General features: G+C 43.9%; 1 protein-coding gene across 1 annotated transcript in view; it reads right to left on the reverse strand.

The window, feature by feature from the left end:
* The window catches only part of FAF2 (Fas associated factor family member 2), a 63,967-nt gene extending 37,082 nt beyond the window's left edge, over positions 1–26,885 (reverse strand). Inside the window, exon 1 of the mRNA XM_030808550.1 lies at positions 26,721–26,885. Coding sequence (XP_030664410.1) covers positions 26,721–26,783 — 63 coding nt within the window. The 5' untranslated portion in view covers positions 26,784–26,885. The remainder of the gene's footprint in view (positions 1–26,720) is intronic.
* Between the last annotated feature and the right edge of the window lie 541 nt (positions 26,886–27,426).

Below are 27,426 nucleotides of genomic sequence, written 5' to 3' on the forward strand. Positions count from 1 at the left end.
AGATCGCAGAGACTAAAGCTCGAACAATTTCGGCAATAAAATAAATATGCATGATATAAATACATGGCTGAATAAATAAACTGGGGAGAATAGAAAAATATCCTAAGCAGAAGAATTCCAAGTAACTTATGTAGATATTTTACCTTTACCTTCAAGGAAGTAGAACGTAACTTTTCATTCCTTCCCAGGATGGGCTAGGCATGATGACTTCCTTCCAAAGAGTATAGTACGGAAACAGTGGCGGGGGGATTAACAGTGGAGAAACCTGACCAACGCTACCGCAACTAGGTGATCAAGGCCAAAACATCGACAGTGATAAAGCATGCTGAGAGTACCTTTGATTTGATGTCGTGAAAATCGCGCTTTGCCTCTGTAATCTTCCTGCCAAAAACCCATAATCCCAGCCCCAATTATGAGAGAAACATCAGGCAAATGTCAATTGAGAAATATACTACAAAATACCTGACTGGTACTCCTGAAAACTGTCAAGGTCACCAAAAACAAGAAAAGCTCAAGAAACTGTCACAGCCCAGAGGAACCTAAGATATGACTACTAAATGGTATGTAGTACCCTAAATGGGATCCTGGAACACAAAAAGAGTATCAGGTAAAAACTAAGAGAATCAGAATAAAGAATGGACTTTTGTTAATAATAGTGTATCAATATTGGTTCATCAATTGTGACAAGTGTACCATACTAATAATGCAAGGTGTTAATAAGAAACATTCAGCATGAGATTTTTAGGAATTTTCTATATTATCTTCACAATTTCCTGTTAATCTAAATCTCTCCTAATGACAAGTTTATTTAAAAAGTAAAAGAAAACTTGAAGGAGGAAGGAAACAAGAAGGGAGGAAACACTGGAGACAGAACCAGATTGGCAAGTTGACAGGTAAGGTCTGAGAAGTAGGCAGGGGAAAGATCATTCATTTCAGGCAATATTTTTCCATTTTACCTGTACAAGAACCACACAAGGAGCCCTTTTTTTTCTTTATTTCTTTTTTCTTTTTTTTTTTTTTTTTTTTTTGTGGAGATGAAGATTTCACTACGTTGACCAGGCTGGTCTCAAACTCCTGGGCTCAAGCGATCCTCCCACCTCAGCCTCCCAAAGCATGAGCCACCATGGTGCGCCTGTATGAAGGAACTTTTTAAAAAATGCTACAGGCCCGCCCTTCCTTCCTTCCCTCCTTCCTTCCTTCCTCTTTCCCTTTTCTTTCCCTTTTCTTTTCTTTTCTTCCCTCTCTGGCCCAGGCTGGAATCTAGTCGGCTCGATGCAGACTCCCTGCCTCCGGCTCCCGTAATTCTCCTGCCCCGGCCTGCGGGCTGCCTTGGATTGCCGGCGCGCGCCACCACCGCTGCCTACTTTTTCTCCTTTGGCTGGAGGCGCGGTTTCGCCATGTTGGCCAGGCTGGTCTCCAGCTCCTGACCTCGAGTGCTCTGCCCGCCTCGGCCTCGCGAGGTACTGGGACTGCAAACGGAGTCTCGCTCACTCGGTGCTCGGTGTTGCCCGGGCTGGAGTGCAGTGGCGTGGTCTTGGCTCGCTGCAGCCTCCGCCTCCCAGCCGCCTGCCTTGGCCTCCCAGGGTGCTGGGATTGCAGCCCCTGCCCGGCCGTCGCCCCGTCTGGGAGGTGGGGAGCGTCTCTGCCCGGCCGCCCCGTCGGGAAGTGAGGAGCGCCTCTGCCCGGCCGCCCCGTCTGGGAGGTCTACCACGGAGGCCAGAAGCAATGTGGGGGCTGGACGTGGTGGCTCACGCCTGTAGTCCCAGCACTCTGGGAGGCCAAGGCGGGTTGATCACTTCGGGATAGGAGTTCGAGACCAGCCTGGCCAACATGGCGAAACATATGAAAAATACAACAGACAAACCAACCAACCAACCCAGCGACAACAAAACAGATCTACCCTGGAGTCATACTCTAATTTTTTCTATTTTCCTCCCTTTCTGATCCTTTATCCCACTTTCTTTTTCTTCCTCTTCCTTCTCCTTCGTCAAATAGAGGATTGAGTTATTATCATTGATTCATACAAAGTCCCTCTCTCATTTAATTCCCATTCCCCATTTCTATTCCCCGTCTTCCCATGTGCAACCTTCCTAATATGTTTGATACGCATCTTTTTGTTTGTATGTATTTTTAGAAAATGTTTATTGTTTTGTGTGCAAAAAAAATTAATTAAAAAAAAAAAGAGAAAAAAAAAATGCTACAGGCCAGGCGCGGTGGCTCACACTTGTAATCCCAGCACTTTGGGAGGCCGAGGCGGGCGGATCACGAGGTCAGGAGATCGAGACCACGGTGAAACCCCGTCTCTACTAAAAATACAAAAAATTAGCCGGGCGTGGTGGCAGGCGCCTGTAGTCCCAGCTACTCAGAGAGGCTGAGGCAGGAGAATGGCGTGAACCCGGGAGGCGGAGCTTGCAGTGAGCCGAGATCGCGCCACTGCACTCCAGCCTGGGGGACAGAGCGAGACTCTGTCTCAAAAAAAAAAAAAATGCTACAAGCCGGTGCAGTGGCTCATACCTGTAATCCCAGCATTCTGGGAGGCCAAGGTAAGAGGATCACTTGAGCCCAGAAGTTCAAGACCATCCTGAACAACATAGCAAGACCCTGTTCTCTGCTTAAAAAAAACAGGCTGGGCATGGTGGATCACGCCTGTAATCCCAGCACTTTGGGAGGCTGAGGTGGGCAGATCATGAGGTCAGGAGTTTGAGACCAGCCTGACCAACATGGTGAAACCCCGTCTCTACAACCAGATTCTCTGAAGGTAGTGCCTAGGAAAAGGTCATGTTTATTTCCTATAGGGAAAGGGAACTTACACGGGTGATTAGAATGTACAGATAGGGGCTGGGCACGGTGGCTCTCACATGTAATCCCAGAACTTTGGGAGACCGAGGAGGGCGAATCACGAGGTTAGGAATTTGAGACCAGCCTAGTGAAACCCCGTCTCTACTAAAAATACAAAAATTAGCCAGGCGTGGTGGTGGACACCTGTAATCCCAGCTACTCAGGAGGCTGAGGCAGGAGAATCGCTTGAACCCGGGAGGCAGAAGTTGCAGTGAGCTGAGATCGCACCATTGCACTCCAGCCTGGGCAACAAGAGCAAAACCTGTCTCAAAAAAAAAAAAAAGAATGTACAGAGAGGGATGAGAATCACTAATCCAGACCCTTCTTTCTAAATTTAGTGCCAGTGACATGATCATATGCATATTTTAAAATAAGTCATCCTGTTTGCATATGAAGTAATTGTAGAAGGCATGAAAGACAGCAAGACACCAGCAAGAAGATTATATAGATGAAGTCCAGGGGAAAGAGAATGATGGCATAGAATAGAATGACAGCAGTGAAACAGAAAAGGGACATATTTGGGGTTTATTTTAGAGGTAGGGCCAAAAGGATCAGATGATAGATTAAACATGTGGGGGTGGAAGAGAAATATTAAGGTGTACTCATAGGCTTACGCAAATGGAATTACGGTGTTATTTACAAAGAACGAGGTAAACTATTTGCCTTTGTGAGAAATTTTTATGTATGGTAAAGTAAATCTATCTAAAAAGAACAAGAGATATATAACCCCTCATTGCTAAATTTGAGTGGCTTTAAAAAGGTAAAAAGAATGGGAAAAAGTGGAAATAGACTGCCAGATGAAGGTAAAAACACTATTTCATCACACTAAATGCATTGTGTGAGAACTACCTGACCTCACTGCTAGTCAGCAGGATCGTTTTCTAGTGATCTTTTAAAAAAGCCAAAGTAAGCTAGTGTGCTGAACTCATTTGGCATTCGCCACTGTCTGGAAACAGTTGCATTCATAACTCAGACAGGGTTGGTTACCTGGGTTTTCTATCAGTTTTTTTTTTTGTGTGTGTATGTGTGTTTTTAAACCTAGTATAAGTTAGGTAAAATTTATTAATTTATTTATATTTTTGGAGACAGAGTTTCGCTCTTTGTTGCCCAGGCTGGAGTGCAATGGTGCGATCTTCGCTCAGCACAACCTCCACCTCCCAGGTTCAAGTGATTCTCCTACCTCAGCCTCCGGAGTAGCTAGGATTACAGGCATGCGCCACCACACCCGGCTAATTTTGTATTTTTAGTGGAGACGGGGGTTTCTCCATGTTGGTCAGGCTGGTCTCGAACTCCTGACCTCAGGTGACCCGCCCACCTTGGCCTCCCAAAGTGCTGGGATTACAGGCGTGAGCCACCACACCTGGCTGTTAAAGTTTAAATATTAGAGAAAGATTAGAAATGGGGCAGGGTGAGAGGCTACCCTGTGGTGGTTCCAACCATTAGTAATACAACTGGTTTACATTTACATATTTCCTTCCAGTTCCCCACACTCCAAGGAAAAGGTTTAGGGCTTCATTCAACTTCTTTTACAATTAAATAAAATTATTATGGGGAAACTGTTTAATGGTCTTTTCTTCTCCATTCTAGACTGTATGCCTGCTGAGGAAAATCCATTCATCTCTGCCTTTGATCTTTACAGGCGTCTTCTGGTGTTTTCTCTCCTGGCTGGAAAACCAGCTTTTCCACCCCACCCTCTCACATCACTACATACAAGTCAAGGTTTGAGGAGCCTTCTCTATTTTCTCTTACCTGTGTGAGACTCCTCTCTTTCAGACATTTTGCACATTATTTGACGAAATACTCCCTTCTAACTCTTCATAAACTTAATACACTCTTCATAACCATGGTTATACAATACTCTAACTGGCTACCACAATTTACATATAGATGTTACGGCTGCTTCCAATTTTCACTATTAAAATAGCACTATGATGAACACCACTATTTATAAAGTTTGCCTGTATTTAGGATTTCTTCTGCATCTAGGTAAAACTTGGAGCCAAAGAATATACATTATTTTTAAAGTTCTTGACCCACAGTGCCAAAATGCATTTCCAAAGGACTCTTCCAATTTACATTGCAAGGGCTGGATTCAATATGAGTCAAATGCCAAGTACGTCTCAAGCCAATATTCATTGCCATTTCAGTGCCAACCTAAGTTTTGCAATGCCAGCTTTGTTCAGAGAGAAAGAATACTGCAGTTTTGGCTGGAGACATTCCATTAGCTTTGCTACCAATTCTTCGCTCAGCAATAAAATAATGTTTGGCTATCAGCACTTCCGGAAGAGAGGTAAAACAGAGAAGCAGAGGAATGTTAGACTTAACATCAGTCACAGGCTTCAACTTCCTACTAATTTCTTCAGAACTCCAATTATAATTCTTTTTCTACAATTTTTTTATTTTTATTTTTAGAGATGGAGTCTCACTCTGTCGCCCAGGCTGGAGTACAATGGTGCAATCTCGGCCCACTGCAACCTCTGCCTCCCAGGTTCAAGTGATTCTCCCACCTCAGCCTCCCGAGTAGCTGGGATTACAGGCACATGCCACCACATCCAGCTAATTTTTGTATTTTTAGTACTGACAGGGTTTCACCATGTTGGCCAGTATGGTCTTGAACCCCTGACCTCAGGTGATGCACCCACCTTGGCATCCCAAAGTGCTGGGACTATAGGTATGAGGCACCACGCCCAGCCTAAAATTTTTTATATTTTTTAGAGACAGGGTCTCTCTGTCACTCAGTCTGGAGTATAGTAGCATGATCATAGCTCACTGTAACCATCTGTTCCTGGGCTCAAGTACTCCTTCTGCCTCAGCCTCCCAAGTAGCTAGGACTACAGGCACGTACCACCATACCCACCTTTTTGTTTTTTTGGGGGGTAGATTGGGGGGTCCCACTATGTTGCTCACCCTGGTCTTGAACTCCTTGCCTCAGGTGATCCTCCCACTTCAGCCTCCCAAAGTGATGAGATTACAGGTGTGAACCAATGTGCCCAGCCCCATAATTCTCTTTTAAAAGGAACTTTCTTTTGAGGAGGGAAGCTATTTACTTCTATTTTTTTTTTCTTTTTGAGACAGAGTCTCGCTCTGTCGCCCAGCTTGGGGTGCAGTGGTGCAATCTCGGCTCACTGCAAGCTGCACCTCCCGGGTTCACGCCATTCTCCTGCCTCAGCCTCCCGAGTAGCTGGGACTGCAGGCACCCACCACCACGCCCGGCTAATTTTTTGTATTTTTAGTAGAGACGGGGTTTCACCGTGTTAGCCAGGATGGTCTTGATCTCCTGACCTCGTGATCCACCTGCCTCGGCCTCCCAAAGTGCTGGGATTACAGGCGTGAGCCACTGCTCCCAGCCTCTATTTACTACTATACTCCCAAGACCCAGTGCAATGCCTTGGCATAAAATAGGAAATGTCTGAATAAATGAATGAATCCTTCCTCAGTCTAACAATCAACTTTTGTTTATCTCTCTCTAGTTTCTTTTCTTTTTTTTTTTTTTGAGACAGATTCGCACTCTTGTCGTCCAGGCTGGAGTGTAGTGGCGAGATTTCAGCTCACCACAATCTCCGCTTCCAGGGTTGAAGTGATTCTCCTGCCTCAGCCTCTCAAGTAGCTGGGATTACAAGTGCCCACCAACACACCCGGCTAATTTTTGTATTTTTAATAGAGACAGGGTTTCACCCGTGTTGGCCAGGCTAGTCTTCAACTCCTGACCTCAGGTGATCTGCCCCCCTCAGCCTCCCAAAGTACTGTGATTACAGGTGTGAGCCACCACACCCGGCCTTCTAGTTTCTTAAACACTGATCTTCTCATTATTACTCATTTATTCCTACTCTCTGTCAAGAACTAACATAGCTATCTTCACATTTTCCTCAACAATCCTGTAAGACAGATATTGCTATCTTGCCCATTATCAATTGAGAATACTGAATCTTTGAAAAGAATTATGTGAAAGTATCCCATACCAATTTGGGTATACAGTAGAGTAAGTGCTTAATGAAGGTCAAATAAAACTGGCATGCTCTTTAGAACTCTGGTTTACATTAAGATCTACTGACATCTGGCTGGACGTGGTGGCTAACGCCCGTAATACCAGAACTTTGGGAGGCCAGGAATTTGAGACCAGCCTGGCCAACATGGCAAAACCTGGTTCTGTACAAATACAAAAAAGTTAGCCAGGTATGGTTGTGCATGCCTGTAATCTCCAGCTACTCGGGTGGCTGAGGCACAAGAATCGCTTAAACCTGGGAGATGAAGGTTGCAGCGAGCTGAGATGGCACCACTGCACTCTAGGCTGGGCGAAAAGAGCGACACTGACTCAAAAAAACAAAACAAAACAAAACAAAAAAGTCTACTGACATCTAAGGTGGCTTGAGATAGCATTGTACAAATTAGCTGCAATGGATACAAAGGTTAATTATGACACCCTCTTCTCTCTGTAATCTTTGAGGGCCGAGTGTCTAATGTCATCAATTGCTACCATAAATCCCCCACTGGTCTGGGACAGACAGGTGACAAAAAAAAAAAAAGGAAAAAAAAAAACAGCCATTGGGCAGGCCCATCCCAGTCTGTCTTACTGAGAAAAATCCCTTGCTCCATGATCCTTTCCCTCCTTCCTCCTGCCTTCAGAGATGACTCCCCTTCCATAAACTGACTTCCCAAGGATTTTGGAGAGCACTGCATTTAATTACAGCAAGTTAAAAATGTAATTGCCTGATAGTATCAGTGGGAGAAAGGCATTATTTACTTTTGGGGCATCTTACTAGAGACTGAACCCCAATCAATCTCTAGTAAAATGCACAGGGGAGATTGGGGAAGGGTGTGAACTATTCTATACTACTTTCCTACTTCAGCTTTGGTCAAACATCTAGTAAAATGTATAGGGGAGATTGCAGAAGTGTGTGAACTACTTTCCTACTCCAGCTTTGGTCAAACTTCCTCCTCTCCCAAGTCAGAAGACAAGAAGGTGTCAGTCACTTAGAGACTAGCTTTTGAAATACTGTGATCCCTGATCTATCTCTTGCTAAAGCATGACTCAGAGAAGGTATCACAAACAATAATAGATGGTGTGTAGTATTTTAACCAGATGGCTCAAACAGCTATTTGGATAGGGATTGGGTAACCAGGGTGTAATCTCCTCATTTTCCTAAGTGGAGTTTATCTTTCCATATCTCATCTGTTTATACTAACAAACGCTGCACGGGGTTGGTGTGAAATCTCAGCTGAGATTTAAGTACTCTCTAAATTCCAATTGGCTTGTTGGTTTTAGCTTGCTAAGAATGCATATTTTAGGTCTTGTTTTCAGTTATTCCCAGAGAGAAACTTGGCAAAAACTAGGAATCTTTGTTCTCTCCTTCCAACCACACAGACAGCTTTGCTTTGCTTTATATAATAGGCAGTATGCCTTCTCTGATAGCAGCAGGAGAAATGAAATCTGAAATCTGTTCAGGAAATTAAGTGATCATGGCTAGGCTCTGATCTAAAGTAATTTAAACTCTTACACACACTCAGATCTTTATTATTCACATTGAATTACTGATACTCCAAATTAAGTACCAGCACCTCCCATTTACTAAACATCTATTACCGTGTAATAAAATAGATACTGTAAGTATTGAAACCCTTATTTTCATCACTGAGAAAGCCAAAGATTCAAAAAGTTACATGCCTTGTCTAGGAATATCTAGATAATGGTAAATGGTGGAGCGAAGACTGAAATCTAGATTAATTACTTCCAAAGCCCAGATTCTCTCTTATGCCAAAATGCCTCCCATTATTACTTGAAATCGTTTTCTTTTTTTTTTTTTTTGTTGAGATGAAGTCTGCCCAGGCTGGACTGCAGTGGCATGATCTCGGTTCACTGCAATCCCTGCCTCCTGGGTTCAAGTGATTCTCCTGCCTCAGCCTCCCAGGTGCCCATTACAGGCATAAGCCACTGTGCCTGGCTAAAATAGCTTTCAATAAATCCTTAATTCAGAAAATTTCAATTTCTGGGCTGGGCATGGTGGCTCATAACTGTAACTTCAGCACTTTGGGAGGCCAAGGAGGGCAGATCACCTGAGGTCAGGAGTTTGAGACCAGCCTGGCCAACATGGTGAAACCCTGTCTCTACTAAAATACAAAAATTAGGCAGGCATGGTGGCAGGTGCCTGCAATCCCAGCTACTCAAGAGGCTGAAGCAGGAGAATTGCTTGAATCTGGGAGGTGGAGGCTGCAGTGAGCCAAGATTGTGTCATTGCACTCCAGCCTGGATGACAAGGACCAAACTCCATCTCAAAAAAAAAAAAGAAGAAGAAAAAGAAAATTTCAGTTTCTTTATTGTATATACTAGTAGCTGAATATCAGCCCAGAGATGTATATAAAACTGTTCTCCTTTAGGCATAAGATCAACAAACATGTTGATACAGTTTTTCTCTATGGACAAAAGGTTTGGGGTCAAATAAGACTAGAAAATGGTGCATATCTGGCCAGGCTCCGTGGCTCAAGCCTGTAATCCCAGCACTTTGGGAGGCTGAAGCAGGCAGACCACTTGAGGTCAGAAATTCAAGACCAGCCTGGCCAACATGGTGAAACCCTGTCTCTACTAAAAATACAAAAATTAGCTGGGCATGGTGGTGGCACATGCCTGTAATCCCAGCTACTCAGGAGGCTGAGGCAAGAGAATCACTTGAGCCTGGAAGGCGGAGGTTGCAGTGAGCTGAGATCATACCACTGCACTCTAGCCAGAGCGATAGAGTGAGACTGTCTCAAAAAAAAAAAAAAAAAAAAAAAGGTGCATATCAAATACCTCTTTTCAAATACCCCTTTTAGGAATTTGCAATATAATCTTGTAAAGGCTTTGAAAGGTTCTGCTTCTAGAAAAAAAGAAAATTTAATCTCATAACTTCACATAAGGGAAGGTCTTTTAAAAAAAATACTAATATCCCTTGAAGAATTTTCACTTAGAATCAGTTTGGCAGCCTGGCAACACAGTGAGACCCATCTCTACAGAAAATAAAAACATTAGTTGGGCATGGTGGTACATGCATGTAGTCCCAGCTACTTGGGAGGCTGATGTGGGAGGGTCACTTGAGCCCGGGAGGTCGAGGCTACAGTGAGCTATGGTTGTGCCACTGTACTCCAGCCCAGGTGACAGAGCAAGACCCTGTCTCAAAAAAAAAAAAAGAATCAGCCTGGAAACACCAGGAGTGGAACCAAATGGTCTGTGCAAATCAAGATATAACCATATCTTAATCTTAAATAATAGATTCTCAAATATTTGATAACTGATCAGACTCAAATGGCATTACACAAGTGTGGATGTTTACTGTATAAATATTCAAATATACATAAATACTACATGAATAAACATTTCCAAAAAAACCCCCCACAATATTCTTTATCCAAGCAATTAAAATAGGTGGGGGCTGGGCGTGGCAGTTCACACCTGTAATCCCAACACTTTGGGAGGCCAAGGCAGGAGGCCTTAAGGACAGGGGTTTGCGCCCAGCCTGGGAAACATGGTGAGACCCTGTCTCTACAAAAAAAAGAATAAGTGGAAGAAGTGGCTGAGCTTTGTTGGAAAGTTAGAGACACAAGCAATTTTAATTTGTGCAGCAGCAATAGAAAAATTTAAGGCCGGGCGCAGTGGCTCACGCCTGTAATCTCAGCACTATGGGAGGCTGAGGCAGGCAGATCACTTGAGGTCATGAGTTCGAGATCAGCCTGGCCAACATGGTGAAACCCCGTCTCTACTAAAACTACAAAAATTAGCCAGGTGTGGTGGTGAGCACCTATAATCCTAGCTACATGGGAGGCTGAGGCAGGAGAATCACTCAAACCCGGGAGGCGGAGGTTGCAGTGAGCCAAGATCACGTCACTGCACTCCAGCCTGGGAAACAGAGCAAGACTCTGTCTCAAGAAAAAAAAAAAAAAAAGAAAAATTAAAAACAAAAAACAAAAAAACAAGCAATAACTCTTTACTCTAATTCTACCATGCACTAGCTTGGTAACCTCAGGCATCTTTCTTAGGTTTAGCTTCCTCATTGGTAAAATGTAAATAAAAATAGTGCTTAATTCCTTGGGTTGTGCAGATTAAAACAGGTTAGCTATTGTTACTATTGAGAAACATGAGGTCTTCCAGAATCTGAGTGAGGAAAAAAAAGAAACATGAAGGACACATTAAGGAGACATTTGTAAAGCACTGTGAGATGAGTCTGAACTAGCTTAAAAGGTTCTGAAGTAATACAATTAATTTTGGGGCCAAATAAATTATCTTTCATTAATTCCTTTTTGAGATGGAGTCTCACTCTGTTGCCCAGGCTGGAGTGCAGTGATACCCTCTTGACTCACTGCAACCTCTGCCTCCCAGGTTCAAGTGATTCTCCTGTTTCACCCTCTCGATTATAGGAGTCTGCCACTATGCCTGGCTAATTTTTTTTTTATTCTTAGTAGAGATGGGGTTTCGCCATGCTGGCCAGGCAGGTCTCAAATTCCTGACCTCAGGTGATCCACCCACCTCAGCCTCCCAAAGTGCTGGGATTACAGGCATGAGCCACCAGGCCCGGCCCCCATTAATTCCTATTCTAGTATTGATTCTTTCACTTAACAGACTTAATTCCACTAAAACAAACACAAACAAAAAGTATGTTGGCTATATTCAACCTTTCCTAAATGTGACTTTACCGCTCAGATTCAAGCAGAAACGTTGTTTCAAGAGAAATGAAGGTATTTCTGTTATCCTCTTTGTGAAAAACATTATAGGGAAGCAAACTTTATTGGTCCTCCAAAAATAATCTAGTAATTTGACCTTGCCTGTCCCCTGCCCATCCCTCATCCCTTCTAGGCTGACAAATTCTGCCATTATGTTTCAAAATAGCTTGAAATCACACCCCTAGAATTTCACATGCATAAGATGTGTATATATTAGCAAAATTTAATGTCAAGTCACAAAATGTTAAAAATTTATCACTTTTCAATCTTAAAACTTGACACGAGAGGATGCTCTAGGATTTAGATTCAACTATTTATTAAACATCTATTTTATTTTATTTTTTTGAGACGGAGTCTTGCTCTGTCGTTAGGTTGGAGTGCAGTGGCGCAATCTTGGTTCACTGCAACCTCCGCCTCCTGGGTTCAAGTGATTCTCCTGCCTCAGCCTCCCAAGTGGCTGGGACTACAGACATGCGCCACCATGCCCGGCTAATTTTTGTATTTTTAGTAGAGATGGGGTTTCACCACGTGGGCCAGGATGGTCTCGATCTCTTGACCTCATGATCCGCCTGCCGCGGCCTCCCAAAGTGCTGAGATTATAGGCGTGAGACACGGCGTGTAGCCTATTAAACATCAATTAACCAAGCACTATAGTATGTGTTTTCTGATCCACTCTTTTTTCTTGTTTTGTTTGGAGACAGAATATCACTCTGTCACCCAGGCTGGAGTGCAATGGTGCGATCTCGGTTCACTGCAACCTCTGTCTCTTGGGTTCAAGCGATTCTCCTGCCTCAGCCTCTCGAGTAGCTGGGACCACAGGCGCCTGCCACCATGCCCGGCTGATTTTGTATTTTTAGTAGAGATGGGGTTTCACCCTGTTGGCCAGGCTGGTCTCGAATTCCCAACCTCAGGCGATCCTCCCACCTCAGTCTCATAAAGTGCTGGGACCACAGGCATGAGCCACCACACCTAGCTTTTCTGATCCTTTCTTATAACACCCCAGTAAAGTTTAAAATATTAGTCATTAAATGTAAGACCTAAAACTATAAAAATCCTACAAGAAAACCTAGTAGGATCATTCTGGACATCGGTTTTGGCAAAGAATTTATGACTAAGTCCCCAAAAACATTTGCAACAAAAACAAAAATTGGAAAGTGGGACCTAATTAAACTGAAGAGCTTCTACACAGCGAAAGAAACTATCAACAGAGTAAACAGACAAAATGGGAGAAAATCTTTGCAAACTGTGAATCTGACAAAGGCCTAATATCCGGAATATATGAGAAACAATTCAACAAGCAAATAATAATAATAATAATAACCCCATTTAAAAAAACTGGCAAAAGCCAGGCGGAGTGGCTCATACCAGTAACCTCATCACTTGGGGAGGCCAAGGTGGGAGGATCACTTGAAATCAGAAGTTCAAGACCAGGCTGGGCAACATAGCAAGACCCTATCTCTAAAAAAAATAAAAATAAAAAAATTAGCCCAGTGTGGTGGTGTACACTTGTAGTCCCAGCTCCTCTGGAGGCTGAAGTGGGAGGATCACTTGAGCTGGGACTCTGAGGCCACAGTGAGCTATCATCACATTACTATACTTTAGCTTGAGAGAGACAGCAAGAACCTGTCTCAAAAAAAAAAGAAAAAAAAAGCTGGGTGCGGTGGCTCACACCTGTAATCCCAGCACCTTGGGAGGCCGAGGTGGGTGGACTGCTTGAGGTCAGGAGTTCGAGACCAGCCTGGACAACACAGTGAAACCCTGTCTCTACTAAAAATACAAAAATTAGCTGGGCATGGTGGTATGCGCCTGTAATCCCAGCTACTCAGGAAGCTGAGGCAAGAGACATCGCTTGAACCCGGGAGGCAAAGGTTGCAGTGAGCCAAGATGGCATCACTGCACTCCAGCCTAGGTGACAGAATAAAACATAGTCTAAAAAAAAAAGAAAAGAAAAGAAAAGAAAAAAGGGAGGTGGGTGCAAAAGTACATGAACAGACACTTCTTTCTTTTTTTGAGACAAAGGTCTCACTCTGTCAGACAGGTTGGAGTGCAGTGGCACCATCTTGCTTGGCTCATTGCAACCTCCATCTCCCAGGTTCAAGTGATCCTCCCACCTCAGCCTCCCAAGTAGCTGGGACCACAGGCCCACACCACCATGCCTGGTAAATCTTTTGGATTTCTGGTACAGTTGGGGTCTTGCCATGTTGCCCAGGCTGGTCTCAAACTCCTAAGCTCAAGTGATCCACTGCCTCAGCCTCCCAAAGTGCTGGGATTACAGGCGTGAGCCATCACACCCGCCTCAGACACTTCTCAAAAGAAGACATTTACAGGGCCAGGAGGTGGAGGCTGCAGTGAGCTGAGATCATGCCACTACACTCTAGCCCGGGCAACGAAGTGAGACCCTAAGGAAAAAAAAAAATACACACACACACACACACACACACACACACGGCCAAAAATAGTCAATATCACCGATCATTAGAGAAATGCAAATCAAAATCACAATGAGTTACCATTTTGTACCAGTCAGAATGGCTATTACTAAAAAGTCAAAAAATAACTAGATATTGGCAAGGCCACAGAGAAAAACGAATGCTATACAACATTGGTGGGAATGTAAGTTAGTTCAGCCACTGTGGAAAGCAGTCTGGAGATTTCTCAGAGAACTTAAAAAAAAAAAACAGAACTATCATTTGACCCAACAATCCCATTAATGGGTATACACGCAAAGGAAAATAACTCGTTCTACCAAAAAGACACACGCTCATATGTTGATCACAGCATTATTCATGATAGCAAAGACATGGAATCAACCTAGATGCCCATCAACAGTGATCTGATAAAGAAAATGTGGTACATATACAGTATAGAATACCACGCACTCATAAAAAAGAACAAAATCACATCCTTTGCAGCAATATGGATGTAGCTGGAGGCCGTCATCCTAAGCAAATTAATGCAGAACCAAAAAACCAAATACCACATTCTTACTTGTAAGTAGGAGCTAAACAGTGATACGCATGGACACAAAGATGAGAACAATAGACACTGAGGACTACTAGATGGGGTAGAGTGGGAGGGGGACAAGTGTCGAAAAATTTAACTGTTGGATACTATGCTTACAATCTGGGCGATGGGATCATTCATACAACAAATCCCAGCAACAAATAATTTACTCATGTATCAAACCTGCACATGTACCCCCTTATCTAAAATGAAAGTTGAAAGAAAAAACAAAACAACCACACCTGCACCCACACAAATATCTATGTCATTCTGCAGATACAGAAACTGAGGCCTGGAAGGATTAAGTAACTGTCAGAGATCTCAAATTGCCAAGTTCCTAATATAGACCTCCTTCCCCTACATTGCTGCAAAGATGAGAATATGGTTAACTGTCAATGCTCAAAAAACGAAAAAAATAAAAAAGGAGCTGAGGCAGGCAGATCGCTTGAGCCCAGGAGTTTGAGACCAGCCTCGACAACATAAGGAGACCATGTCTCTACCAAAAATAAAAATAAAAAAATTAGCTGGGTGTGGTGGCATGGGCCTGTATTTCGAGCTACTTGGGAGGCTGAGGTGGGAGGAGTGCCTGAGCCCAGGAGGTTGGAGCTGCAGTGAACCATGAATGAGCCACTGCACTCCAGCCTGGGCGACAGAGTAAGACCCTATCTCAAAAAAAAGAAAAAAAAAAAAAAAAAAGGTTAACTGGAATTTTGGCTTTCTTCTTTCTTCTAAAAATAGGATACTTAATGATGTTGGAATTGCTTTAACAGAGAGAGAGAGAAAAAAGAATACAACAAAAAACTCTTTGGGATTGAGATTTCTGGTGAATTATTCATTGAACAAATATTAATTGAGCATCTATCATGCAGCAAGCACAAAACAAAGAAATCAGTTTGAACCCCCCAAAACTCTGTGGAGTTAAAAGACATGTAAATTATTTTATTATTATGACAATTACAACACACCAGTAAACAAATCCTTAAGTCCTTCAGGGAACTTATCAAGGAAGAAATCAAGGTTCTGAGCTGAAAACTAGTGGAAGGAGAAATTTCAGGACAAGGGAAGAGCAAGTACGGAGGCATGAGAAGGAATAATATGTTAGGGAAATTAAAAAGTATCACTGGAATAGAAATAGAAAGGGTAAAAATGTAAGGTTTGACAGTGAAGTCAGACCATGAGGTACAAAGAAAAATTTTATGCTGCTCTAATCAATGCCACTCCAATTATTTTTGTTAGAAATACTGTTCTGGGCCACGCACGGTGGCTTATGCTGTAATCCCAGCACTTTGGAAGGCCAAGGTGGGTGGATCACGAGGTCAGGAGTTCGAGACCAGCCTGGGAAACATGGTGAAATCCTGTCTCTACTTAAAAATTACAAAAATTAGCTGCGCGTGGTGGCACGTGCCTGTAATCCCAGCTACTCGGGAAGCTGAGGCAGGACAATCGCTTGAACTTGGGAGGTGGAGGTTGCAGTGAGCCGAGATCGAGCCACCGTACTCCAGCCTGGGCAAGAGAGTGAGACTCTGTCTCAAAAAAAAAAAAAAAGAAAGAAAGAAAAAGAAAAGCCGGGCGCGGTGGCTCACGCTTGTAATCCCAGCACTTTGGGAGGCCGAGGCGGGCGGATCACGAGGTCAGGAGATCGAGACCACGGTGAAACCCCGTCTCTACTAAAAATACAAAAAAAAAAATTAGCCGGGCGTGGTGGCAGGCGCCTGTAGTCCCAGCTACTCGGAGAGGCTGAGGCAGGAGAATGGTGTGAACCCGGGAGGCGGAGCTTGCAGTGAGCCGAGATTGCGCCACTGCACTCCAGCCTGGGCGACAGAGCGAGACTCCGTCTCAAAAAAAAAAAAAAAAAAAAAAAAAAAGAAAAAGAAAAAGAAAAAGAAAAATATTATTCTGAGGCTGGACATGGTGGCTCACGCCTGTAATCCCAGTACTTTGTAAGGCCAAGGCAGGTGGATCACTTAAGGCCAGGAGTTCAATACCAGCCTGGCCAACATGGCGAAACCCCATCTCTACTAAAAATACAAAAATTAGCTGGGCGTGGTGGCACGTGCCTGTGCTCCCAGCTACGTGAGAGAGGGAAGTGGGAAGATTGCTTGAGCCCAGCAGGCGGAGGCTGCAGTGAGCCAAGAATGCACAATTGCACTCCAGCCTGGGCGACAGATACTCTGTCTAGGAAGAGAAGAGAGAAGAGGAGTGAGAAGAGAAGAGAAGAGAAGAGAAGAGGAGAAAGAATAGAAATATTCTGGAAAAAGTAAGAAGGCTGAATTGAAAAGACTTTAAATGTGGGGTACCAGTTATAAAAGTTTAGTCCAGAGGAGAAATGAAGTGTAAACTAAGGCAGTGGCAATGCATATGACAAGAGGGTTAACTAAGGACTGTGGCTTTTGGTGACTTTAACTCCAATAAGAATTTACAAACACACATTTAAAAATATTCCCCAGGATTTAGTATGAAAAATTGTTCTCTTTAGGCCAGGCGCGGTGGCTCAAGCCTGTAATCCCAGCACTTTGGGAGGCCGAGGCAGGCGGATCACGAGGTCAGGAGATCGAGACCATCCTGGCTAACACGGTGAAACCCCGTCTCTACTAAAAATACAAAAAATTAGCCAGACGTGTTGGTGGGCGCCTGTAGTCCCAGCTACTCGGGAGGCTGAGGCAGGAGAATGGCATGAACCCGGGAGGCGGAGCTTGCAGCGAGCCAAGATCGTGCCACTGCACTCCAGCATGGGTGACAGAGCAAGACTCCGTCTCAAAAAAAAAAAAAAAAAGAAAAATTGTTCTCTTTCAAATTTATTCCAGGACTGTGAGAAAGTTTTCATAATTTCCTTGGTGGAAAAGTCCAAGGCCCACACACAGGCCCCTCAAGTGTTCACGGTGACTTCTGCTATTCATCACTTCTGGCACTCTCACTAACAGTAGTATTAAACACACACACACACACACACCCCTCCCTGAAAACGGTTCAAATAATCAGTTTTATGACTATTTCATTTTTGATACTAATTTTAAGCAAAAATACAATGTTGGAGAAATGGCAGCTAGAGTCCTTGAATATGTGAAATAATCCTCAGATGGTCCAAAATAAAAATGACAAAATTAACCTTTATGGCCGGGCACAGTGGCTCACGCCTGTGATCACAGCACTTTGGGAGGCTGTGGCAGGTGGATCACCTGAGGTCAAGAGTTCGAGACCAGCCTGCCCAACATGGTGAAACCTTGTCTCTACTAAAAATACAAAAAATAAGCCAGAAGTGGTGGTGGGCGCCTATAATCCCAGCAACTCTGGAAGCTGAGGCAGAAGAATCACTTCAACCTGGGAGGCAATGGTTGCAGTGAGCCGAGGTTGTGCCATTGCACTCCAGCCTGGAAATGAGCAAAACTCCATCTCAAAAAAACAAAACAAAAAAACTAATTTTATCAATACCCATCTCAAAGAGCTACTTTTTTTTTGAATTAATAATTTTATTGATTGTGTTGAAATCATAATATTTTGACCATATTGGGTTATATATAATATATTCTTTTTTTTCAGGTTTTTTTTTATTATACTTTAGGTTTTAGGGTACATGTGCACAATGTGCAGGTTTGTTACATATGTATCCATGTGCCATGTTGTTTTGCTGCACCCATTAACTCGTTAATGAGTCAAAGAGCTACTTCTAAAAGAATATCTGCTGTAAAGGTAATCTGTTACTCAGAGTAATCAGAATGTATACTACTGTGCAAGCTTCAGAAATATTCCTCTTAAATACTTAGAGGAGTTCATCAATAACAATGCCCAGCCCACTCTGAAAAAATAACGCATTTTGAACCAACTTGATCATAAGTGTCTGTACTTGTCAAACAAAGAAGTACCCCAAAAAAGGGAGGCCAGCAAACACTACTGAATAAGTATGTCAAAACCTTTCCAAGATATAACTATGCTCTTGAATAGATTCAGCAACATAAAGATGTCAATTACAACCCCTGAAATTCATTTACAAATTTCATAAAATTTCAACTTTAAAAAGTTGATTACAAATTTCTTTTAGAGGAGCAAATAAACAAGAAAATCCAGGAAAACTCTGAAAAAGAGCAACGGGGTGGAGGCAGGGGTGTTCCTCCAGATCAAAATATATCATAAGCCTCTATAATTAAGCGTAATATTGGCATATATAGGGAAAGACGAATGGAACAGAAATTCCAGTTGAGGCTGGGTGCAGTGGCTCACACCTGTAATTCCAGCACTTTGGGAGGCCAAGGTGGGCAGATTGCTTGAGCTCAGGAGAGTTACTGTTTCATTGTTGTTTTAATTTGCAGTTCCTTAAGGACCTCAAATCCTTAAAGATTTGAGCATCTTTTCACATGCTTACATGCCATCTGTATATCTTCTTTAGTGAGTTGTCTGTTCTGATCTTTTCCCTACCTTTTAATTGAGTTGTTCATTTTAAGTTTTAAAAATATATTTTGGGCCGGGCACGGTGGCTCACGTCTGTAATCCCAGCACTTTGAGAGGCCGAGGTGGGCGGATCACCTCAGGTCAGGAATTCAAGACCAGCCTGGCCAGCATGGTGAAACCCCATCTCTACTAAAAATAGAAAAATTAGCTGGGCGTGGTGGCACACACCTGTAATCCCAGCTACTCAGGAGGCTGAGGCAAGAGAATTGCTTGAACCCAGGAGGTGGGGGCTGCAGTAAGCTGAGATCACACCACTGCACTCCAGCCTGGGCAACAAGAGCAAAACTCTGTCTCAAACAAACAAACAAACAAATCCAGTCAGTCTTCATGACTACTTACCTGTGCTATGCAGAGTTAAGTATAATATAATCATATCTCTATAAGACAAAGACAGAAGTTCTCTTACCCAATGAGGATGAGACCTATAACTCATCAATTAACTGAAGTCAAAGTAATAAAAATATTCTATACATTACGTAAATATTTCATTTTAACATAAAGTACTCACATGAACACAACTTTTTGATAAAAGCCTATCCTTTTCTTTAGGGAATGGATCCACTGGCACTCCTTGGAATTTCTTTAGTTTTTTTTTTAGTTTTTTGAGAGGGAGTCTCGCTCTGTCACCCAGGCTGGAGTGCACTGGTGTGACCTCGGCTCACTGCAACCTCTGCCTCCCAGGTTCAAGCGATTCTCCTGCCTCAGCCTCCTGAGTAGCTGGGATTACAGGCACCCGCCACCAAATCTGGCTAATTTTTGTATTTTAGTAGAGATGGGGTTTCACTATGTTGGCCAGTCTGGTTTCAAACTGCTGGCCTCAGGTGATCTGCCCACCTTGGCCTCCCAAAGTGCTGGGATTACAGGTGTGCACCCCTGTGCCCGGCTATTTTTCACTTTTTTTTTTTTTGAGACAGGGTCTCACTCTGTCACCCGGGCTGGAGGGAAGTGGTGCAATCACGGCCCACTGCAGCCTTCACCTCCTAGGCTAAGGTGATGCTCCCACCTCAGTCTCCCAAGTAGCTGGGATCACAGGCCCACAGGCATGCGCCACTACGACCAGCTAATTTTTTTGTTGTAGTTTTAGTACAGATGAGGTTTCACCACGTTGCCCAGGCTGGGATCTTTTTAGCATAACCCATACTGATTTGATCTCTTTAAGTGGAGTGCAACCTTCAACACTTGCCAAACAGTAAATGCACAGTGTTGTATCTCAATGATTTTTCCCTGTCATTTACAGTTAACTTGCCCACACCTAACTAACAGCAATTTTTTTTTTTTAGCAATTTCCCCAGACAGAGCCTGTTTAAAGCTTTTAATTTAGTTTTCATATCAATGAAAACTCTTTTTGCACTGGTATTTTATAGGTTTATGTAATGTTTAATTAAATGCACATGACAAACATAACCAGCACACACTAGTTTGGGAGCAAACATAACTGCCTCCTTGTCAGAAGTACAACTCAACTGGTGAGACACTTGAGCGTATTACAGGGTAGAGTTTGCAGAAATGCTTGAACATATTACAGAATAGAGTTTAGGAAAAGGAGGATATCTGCTCCAATTAATCAGTCAAGTGAAGGTTAAGGTTAAGAGAGCTTCCACATTAAGCGTTTGTAGATCTGTGTATGCAGAAGACAAAAATACGCAAAGATAAACAACAAACCTAGAAATAGAATGGGGAAATAAAATAAGATTTGATTATTTTTTAAAATACAATCGTATGTTGCTAACTTCCAACAAGCATGTATTATTAGATTTTTTTTTATTTTATTTTTTTTTCAGACAGAATCTGGCTCTGTTGCCCAGGTTAGAGTGCAGTGGCGTGATCGTGGCTCACTGGTACCTCCACCTCCTGAGTTCAAGTGATTCCCATGCCTCAGCCTCCTGAGTAGCTGGGATTACAGGCCTGTGCCACCACACTTGGCTAACTTTTTTTGTATTTTTATTTTTATTTATTTATTTTGAGACGGAGTCACACGCGGTTGCCCAGGCTTGGAGTGCAGTGGCACGATCTCGGCTCACTGCAACCTCCGCCTCCAGAATTCAAGTGATTCTCCTGCCTCAGCCTCCCGAGTAGCTGGGATTACAGGTGCATGCCACTATGTCTGGCTAATTTTTATATTTTCAGTAGATACGGGGTTTCACCATGTTTGTCAGGATGGTCTCGAACTCCTGGCCTCAAGTGATCTGCCTGCCTCGGCCTCCCAAAGTGCTGGGATTACGGCACCCAGCCTACTAGATTTTTTAAAGTAAAAAATAAAAAGAATGCTGTGAACTAGATAATAGTATCTCCAACCTTTTTTTTAAGATAGAGTCTCGCTCTTGCCCAGGCTGGAGTACAGTGGTGTGGTCTCGGATCACTGCAACCTTCGCCTCCTGGCCTTAGCCTCCCGGCCTTAGCCTCCCGAGTAGGTGGGATTATGGGCGCCTGCCACCACACCCAGCTAATTTTTTTGTATTTTTAGTAGAGATGGGGTTTCACCATGTTGTCTAGGCTGGTCTTGAACTCCTGACCTCGTGATCTGCCAGCCTCAGCCTCCCAAAGTGCTGGGATTACAGGCGTGAGCCACTGCGCCCGGCCAGTATCTCCATTTTATAGAAAATGAGAGGTTCTAAGAAGTGAGAACCTGTTCAATATCACAGAACTCACCAGAAGCTGTTGAAAAGTTAAGTCATGTTTGCCTGGATTTTCAAAGCTCTTGTTTTCTCAACAGTGCCAAATTCTCTGGCAAAAAAACCCTCAAATGGACCACTGTATGTTCTGTTTTAAATACACGAACAAAAAGCACCATGTGTTTTTTTTTTTCCTTTAGGTAATAGTCAGCCAAAGAAAGATTTTCAAAATGAGTTATAAATTTGATTCTACAGCCCAGCGTTCAGGCTATCATTTAAAAGGATGAGGGTCATAAATTTCTTCCTCCTGTGCAAGCAGAAAAGGGATCATTTCTTCCTCTGCTGGCCTGCATAACTCCTTTAGTTCCCCCTTCTCTCTGTCCATGTCATCCTTCTCCAGTTGTTCAAACAGCAACCTAGAGGCAGTAAACCAAGGCACTAGGAGAGTCTGCTATATTTGGAAATTTGGGAAAATGAACGCCAATAAAAGTAACCTTCCACATACCTGCATTAGCTCTCCTTAAAACCTATGTCCTTATTCTTTCCCATCTGAAATAGCTGAAAACAATTGTCTGCAATAGTTATTCATATTCAACTGGTTCCAAAATAAACAGAAGTGGAGAACTGTAGAAAAATCCTGGAAGACATCAAATGGGCTGAGACACATGACATTAAATAAAATGCCTTGGGGAGTTCTAACCAAATAACATCACAAAAAAATGGAAACACAGGAAACCTGAGATTTCCAAAATATTTTACTTTTACTGATTTCAATACACCAAATGAAGAAACATATTGAGAACCAACTCCTAGCAGTGTCATCCTGTTCTGTCCTGAACCCCGTGGAGATTCCAAACACATACTCCATACTGTTAGTGAAGCAAACCTGAAACCTAGTGTCACTCCCTAGTTGAAAAATCCTTTGATGGCTCCCCTCGTCTACAGATTAAAGTTTAAACATTGTGAATAGCTTTGAAAGGCCTCCAAAATCTGGCTTTAATTTACCTTTCTAGGCTTATTGTCCACTTTCAATACTCTTCAGTTCTTCACCACAGACACTTCACTTTCCCATCTCCCTACTTTGTGCAAGCTATTTCTTTAGCTTTGAATATTCTGCCCAACAGCTGTTGAAATTCTATTCCTCTTCCAAAGTAGCAAGGTATATTGGTAAGAACTCAGCAATCAAGTCCAGATCTAGACCCACTAGGATTCCACTACCTAGTAGCTGAATAACCTTGAGTAAATACATCAATAGATCTGTTTCCTTACACATATCACTTATGGTACTTTATAAACTGCTGTAAGGATTAAATATAATAGTTATACATTAACACCATGCCTAAGGCATAGTAGATACTTAATAAATGTTACCTGCTGGCCAGGTCCAGTGGCTCACGCCTGTAATCCGAGCACTTTGGGAGGCCGAGGCAGGTGGATCACCTGAGGTCAGGAGATAGAAACCAGCCTGGCCACCACAGGGAAACCTCGTCTGTACTAAAAATACAAAAATTAGCCAGGCATGGTGGCAGGCGCCTGTAATCCCAGCTACTCAGGAGGCTGAGGCAAGAGAACAGCTTAAACCTGGGAGGCGGAGGCTGCAGTAAGCCGAGATCGCACCACTGCACCCCAGCCTGGGCGACAGAGCAAGCCTCCGTCTCAAAAACAAACAGACAAAAATTAGCCGGGCACTTCTAGTCCTAGCCACTTAGGAGGCTGAGGTGGGAGGATCACTTGAGCCCAGAAGTTTGAGGTTGCAATGAACTATGATCACGCCACTGCACTTCAGCCTGGGCGACAGAGATATGCTGTCTCAAAAAAAAAAAAAAAATATATATATATATACACACACACACACACACACACACATACATATATGTATATATACGATGTATGTATATATACACACACACACACACAATCGCATACCCATTATTCATGTGTGTACTTGACTTCTCCATTAAGTTACACAGAAGATGGTTGTGGATATAAATTTCTAAATCTCTACCACTTACTACTTGTGAAAGCTATTTGACCTCTCAGAACCTGTTTCTTCATTATTAAAATGAACAAGATTAACCCTTTACACTGTTATATTAAAAGGTTTAAAAGAGTTAAGGGGCCAGGTGTGGTGGCTCACATCTGTAATCTCAACACTGTGAGAGGCTGAGGCAGGAGTTTGAGAACAGCCTGGACAACATAACAAGACTCCCGTCTCTACTTTTAAATTTTTTTTTTTTTTGAGACAGAGTCCTGCTCTGTTGCCCAGGCTGGAGTGCAGTGGCACGATCTTGGCTCACTGCAACCTCCACCTCCCGGGTTCAAGCGAGCTCCTGCCTCAGCCCTCCTAGTAGCAGGGATTACAGGCACATACCACCATGCCTGGCTAATTTTTGTATTTTCAGTAAAGACGGGGTTTTGCCATGTTGGCCAGGCTGGTCTCGAACTCCTGACCTCAGGTGATCTACTTGCCTCAGCCTCCCAAAGTGCTGGGATGACAGGCATGAGCCACCGCACACGGCCTAAAATATTTTTCTATAATTTTCATTATACCAATAAGCTTGGTATAACGCTTGGCATCTAGTAAGTTTCAACAAATGTTTGTTTAACGGCAATCTGGATAATGAATCTGATCCAGCGATTGCTTATAGAATAGAAAAATGAAAGATGCATTTCCCTCAATAAATCCAATTTCATAAGGCAATCTTAATACAGCTCGAACCTGCTACCCACCTCTCTTCTAATAAAGATCTCCACAGTTTTGGCCGGGCGCGGCGGCTCACGCCTGTAATCCCAGCCGAGGCGCGCGGATCACGAGGTCAAGAAATCGAGACCATCCTGGCCAACATAGTGAAACCCCGTCTCTACTAAAAATACAAAAAATTTGCTGGATGTGGTGGCGCGTGTCTGTAGTCCCAGCTACTCGAGAGGCTGAGGCAGGAGAATCGCTTGAAACCGGAAGGCGGAGGTTGCAGTGGGCCGAGATCGCGCCACTGCACTCCAGCCTGGGCAACAAGAGCGAAACTCCGTCTCAAAAAAAAGATCTCCACAGAAGATAAAATGGAGGTTCCTATACACTTCACTTCAGAAATGCTATCGTAAATTCATATTCATGCTCTTCCAGTATGAGACTAAATATACCATAATTTATAACTCACATTACTTCATTGCACTTAAACCACATGTTGGCTTACCCCTGAAGAGTTCTAAGGGGTAAAATGGTCTGCCAAAGTTAAACAACACTCTGAAATTGGTGGTCTACCTGGAAGTGTAAGCTGGTTGTCCGTTTAACTCATTCTCTAATAATAATTTGCTGGGTCATCAATTCAATTTCTCTACCAAAAATTCCAATCAAATGTCAATTACATCTATGACAGCATTTTTCCATTTATACACTTCCAACCCACTGCTCAAGTTAAGAGGGGAAAAAATAACCACTTCAAAATTTATTATAGTGAAGTCTATTCAAGGAAATTGCAAAAAAGTGAGAACTAGCCAAAAAAATATTTATTTTCTCAGCATTTGCATTCCACACTCAACTGTACACTGAAATATAAGTTGCACAAGACAGAAGTCAGAAGCCTGGGAAGGGTTCTGGAAGATGGACATAGCTTTAAATCCGACACCATCACTTTCTAGCTGTGTAACCTAAGCATTTTATTTCTTAGTCCTGATACCCTTGATCTGTAAATCAGGGACTGTAACAGTATGAACCTCATAGGGTTGTTGTATTAAATGAGGTTATATGCTAAATGTTTACAAAGTACTTACATCTGAAATAGTAAGTGGGATTCTACCTAGCAGCGCTGCGCACTAAGGTTCTTTATAAATATAGTTGAATAAATGAATATTTACACATTTTATATAAGGAAATAAGTGTATCAATAACTTTAGGTCTATCCTAAGTCAAATTAATAGCAGAAATACTATTTGGGGGCATTTTGCAGTCTACAAGGCCCTTCTAACATCCATAAGTCCATTTGATATCCAGAACATCCTCAGGAGATAGATTTTTTTTTTTTTTTTTTTTTTTTTGAGACGGAGTTTCACTCTTGTTGCCCAGGCTGGAGTGTGGTGGCACGATGTCGGCTCACTGCAACCTCCGCTTCCCGGGTTCAAGCAAGTCTCCTGCCTTAGCCTCCCGAGTAGCTGGGACTACAGGCGTGCACCACAACGCCCGGCTAATATTTGTATTTTTAGTAGAGATGGGGTTTCACCATATTGGCCAGGCTGGTCTCGAACTCCTGACCTCGTGATCCGCCGGCCTTGGCCTCCCAAAGTGCTGGGATTACAGGCGTGAGCCACCGCGCCTGGCCTGGGGGTAGATATTTTTAAGACAGTCTTTTCGGAGATAAGGAAACTGGTAACAACGTGCCAAGGTTACCCACCCTAGTGGTATCCTCCAACCATTCTCCAGCCCAGGGGTAAGTGATTAGTGGCAAATGTTCTTAATACAACATCTTGTATTAACATAACATTCCTGCAAGTTACCGCCCTCCTCAAGCATAGTCAAGCACAGGAATCCAGGAATAAGCCAAAAGTAATAAATCCCGACAGACCACTGATGACACTTATCATCTTGCATTGTTTCTTCACTTGGTGTCCTCCCACACCTCTAGGGCGGGGACCAGATCTGTGTGTAGGTGCCCCCTCCCCGACCGGAACCCCCAACACGAAACCAAGAGGTATCCAAGAGGCCCCAGTTTGTGGGAGTGTTTGTGGAAATGGCATGGGATGGTGGCAGGAGGTTTTCCTGTCCGAGACCCGAACTGACGCCAACTCCGCGGTGGGGACTAAGCGTCTCCAGCAGATACAGACTCGTTGGGCGGAGAGGGTCCGACCGGTAACCGGGCTGGGAAGGATGGCTGAGGACTGACGCCGCTAAGGGAAACCAGGGAAGCTGACACGCTGAGGGCACACAGGCACAGACGAGGCGGGTCTGGCCGCAGCGATGGCTGGAAAGCTAGGGTCCAACAGAGGCTTGGGGGCCGGGGGAATCAGAGCAGCTGGAGTCTGGGGGGAGGGGGCCGGCCTGCTGGTCTGAGAAGGATCTGAATCCAATCTGAGGAGGGTTCTGAACTCCTCTAGGGGCCTACTCCCCATCCCGCGGTGGCATTTGTTGCACCGAGTACTCGCTGCTACCTGAAACTGCAGCAGCTTCTCTGTCTGCTCCTGGGTTAGATCCCGCTCCTCAGGCGCCGCCATTTTGCCGCCGCCTCTACGCTCCTGACCCGTCCGCACCGTCACCCGCCGGAACTGACCTCAGCCACAACCACATCCGGTCTGAACGGCCGCCGGCGCGCAACTGCGTCTGCGCGCGCTGGCCCACTACCCACCCCACCCCCCCCACCCCACCGCTGGCCGCCGCCAGAGGGCGTCACACTCGGGCCTATCCCGAACACCTCCGGAAACTGCCGAGGGACTATCGGTACAAGTCGCTCTTACCATTTAGGCGACGAAAGGATGTGCCAAGATTAGGCGACGAAAGGAGACCTAAGATTACAGGGCAGTCTTGCAGAGCCGAGAGGGCCCGAATGTGCCTCGAGAAGCTCCGGAGCATCCCGAATGGCATTCGGCTGATTTCGGCTGCTCATTAAACCATTTTCCGGCAACCTCAGATACTCTTGGAGGCTTCTCAGGAGATGTAGCTGTTCCGAAATACCAGCCTTCTGATGGTTGGCCCCTGACCTAAAGTTTCCAAAAGCTCCTGACCATCTCTCGGGAGGTTCCGAAGGGCTCTGGATACTGGCGCGGCATTTCCGACGCCGCCTTCGAAGCGGAAGCTGTGGGCAGGCTTCGGCCACCGTTCCATTGCCGCTTCGGGGTCACTTGCTAGGAAGGTCTGGAC

Source organism: Nomascus leucogenys, unplaced genomic scaffold (assembly GCF_006542625.1).
Source record: "Nomascus leucogenys isolate Asia unplaced genomic scaffold, Asia_NLE_v1 Super-Scaffold_3019, whole genome shotgun sequence".
In the NCBI taxonomy this organism is placed as follows: domain Eukaryota; kingdom Metazoa; phylum Chordata; class Mammalia; order Primates; family Hylobatidae; genus Nomascus; species Nomascus leucogenys.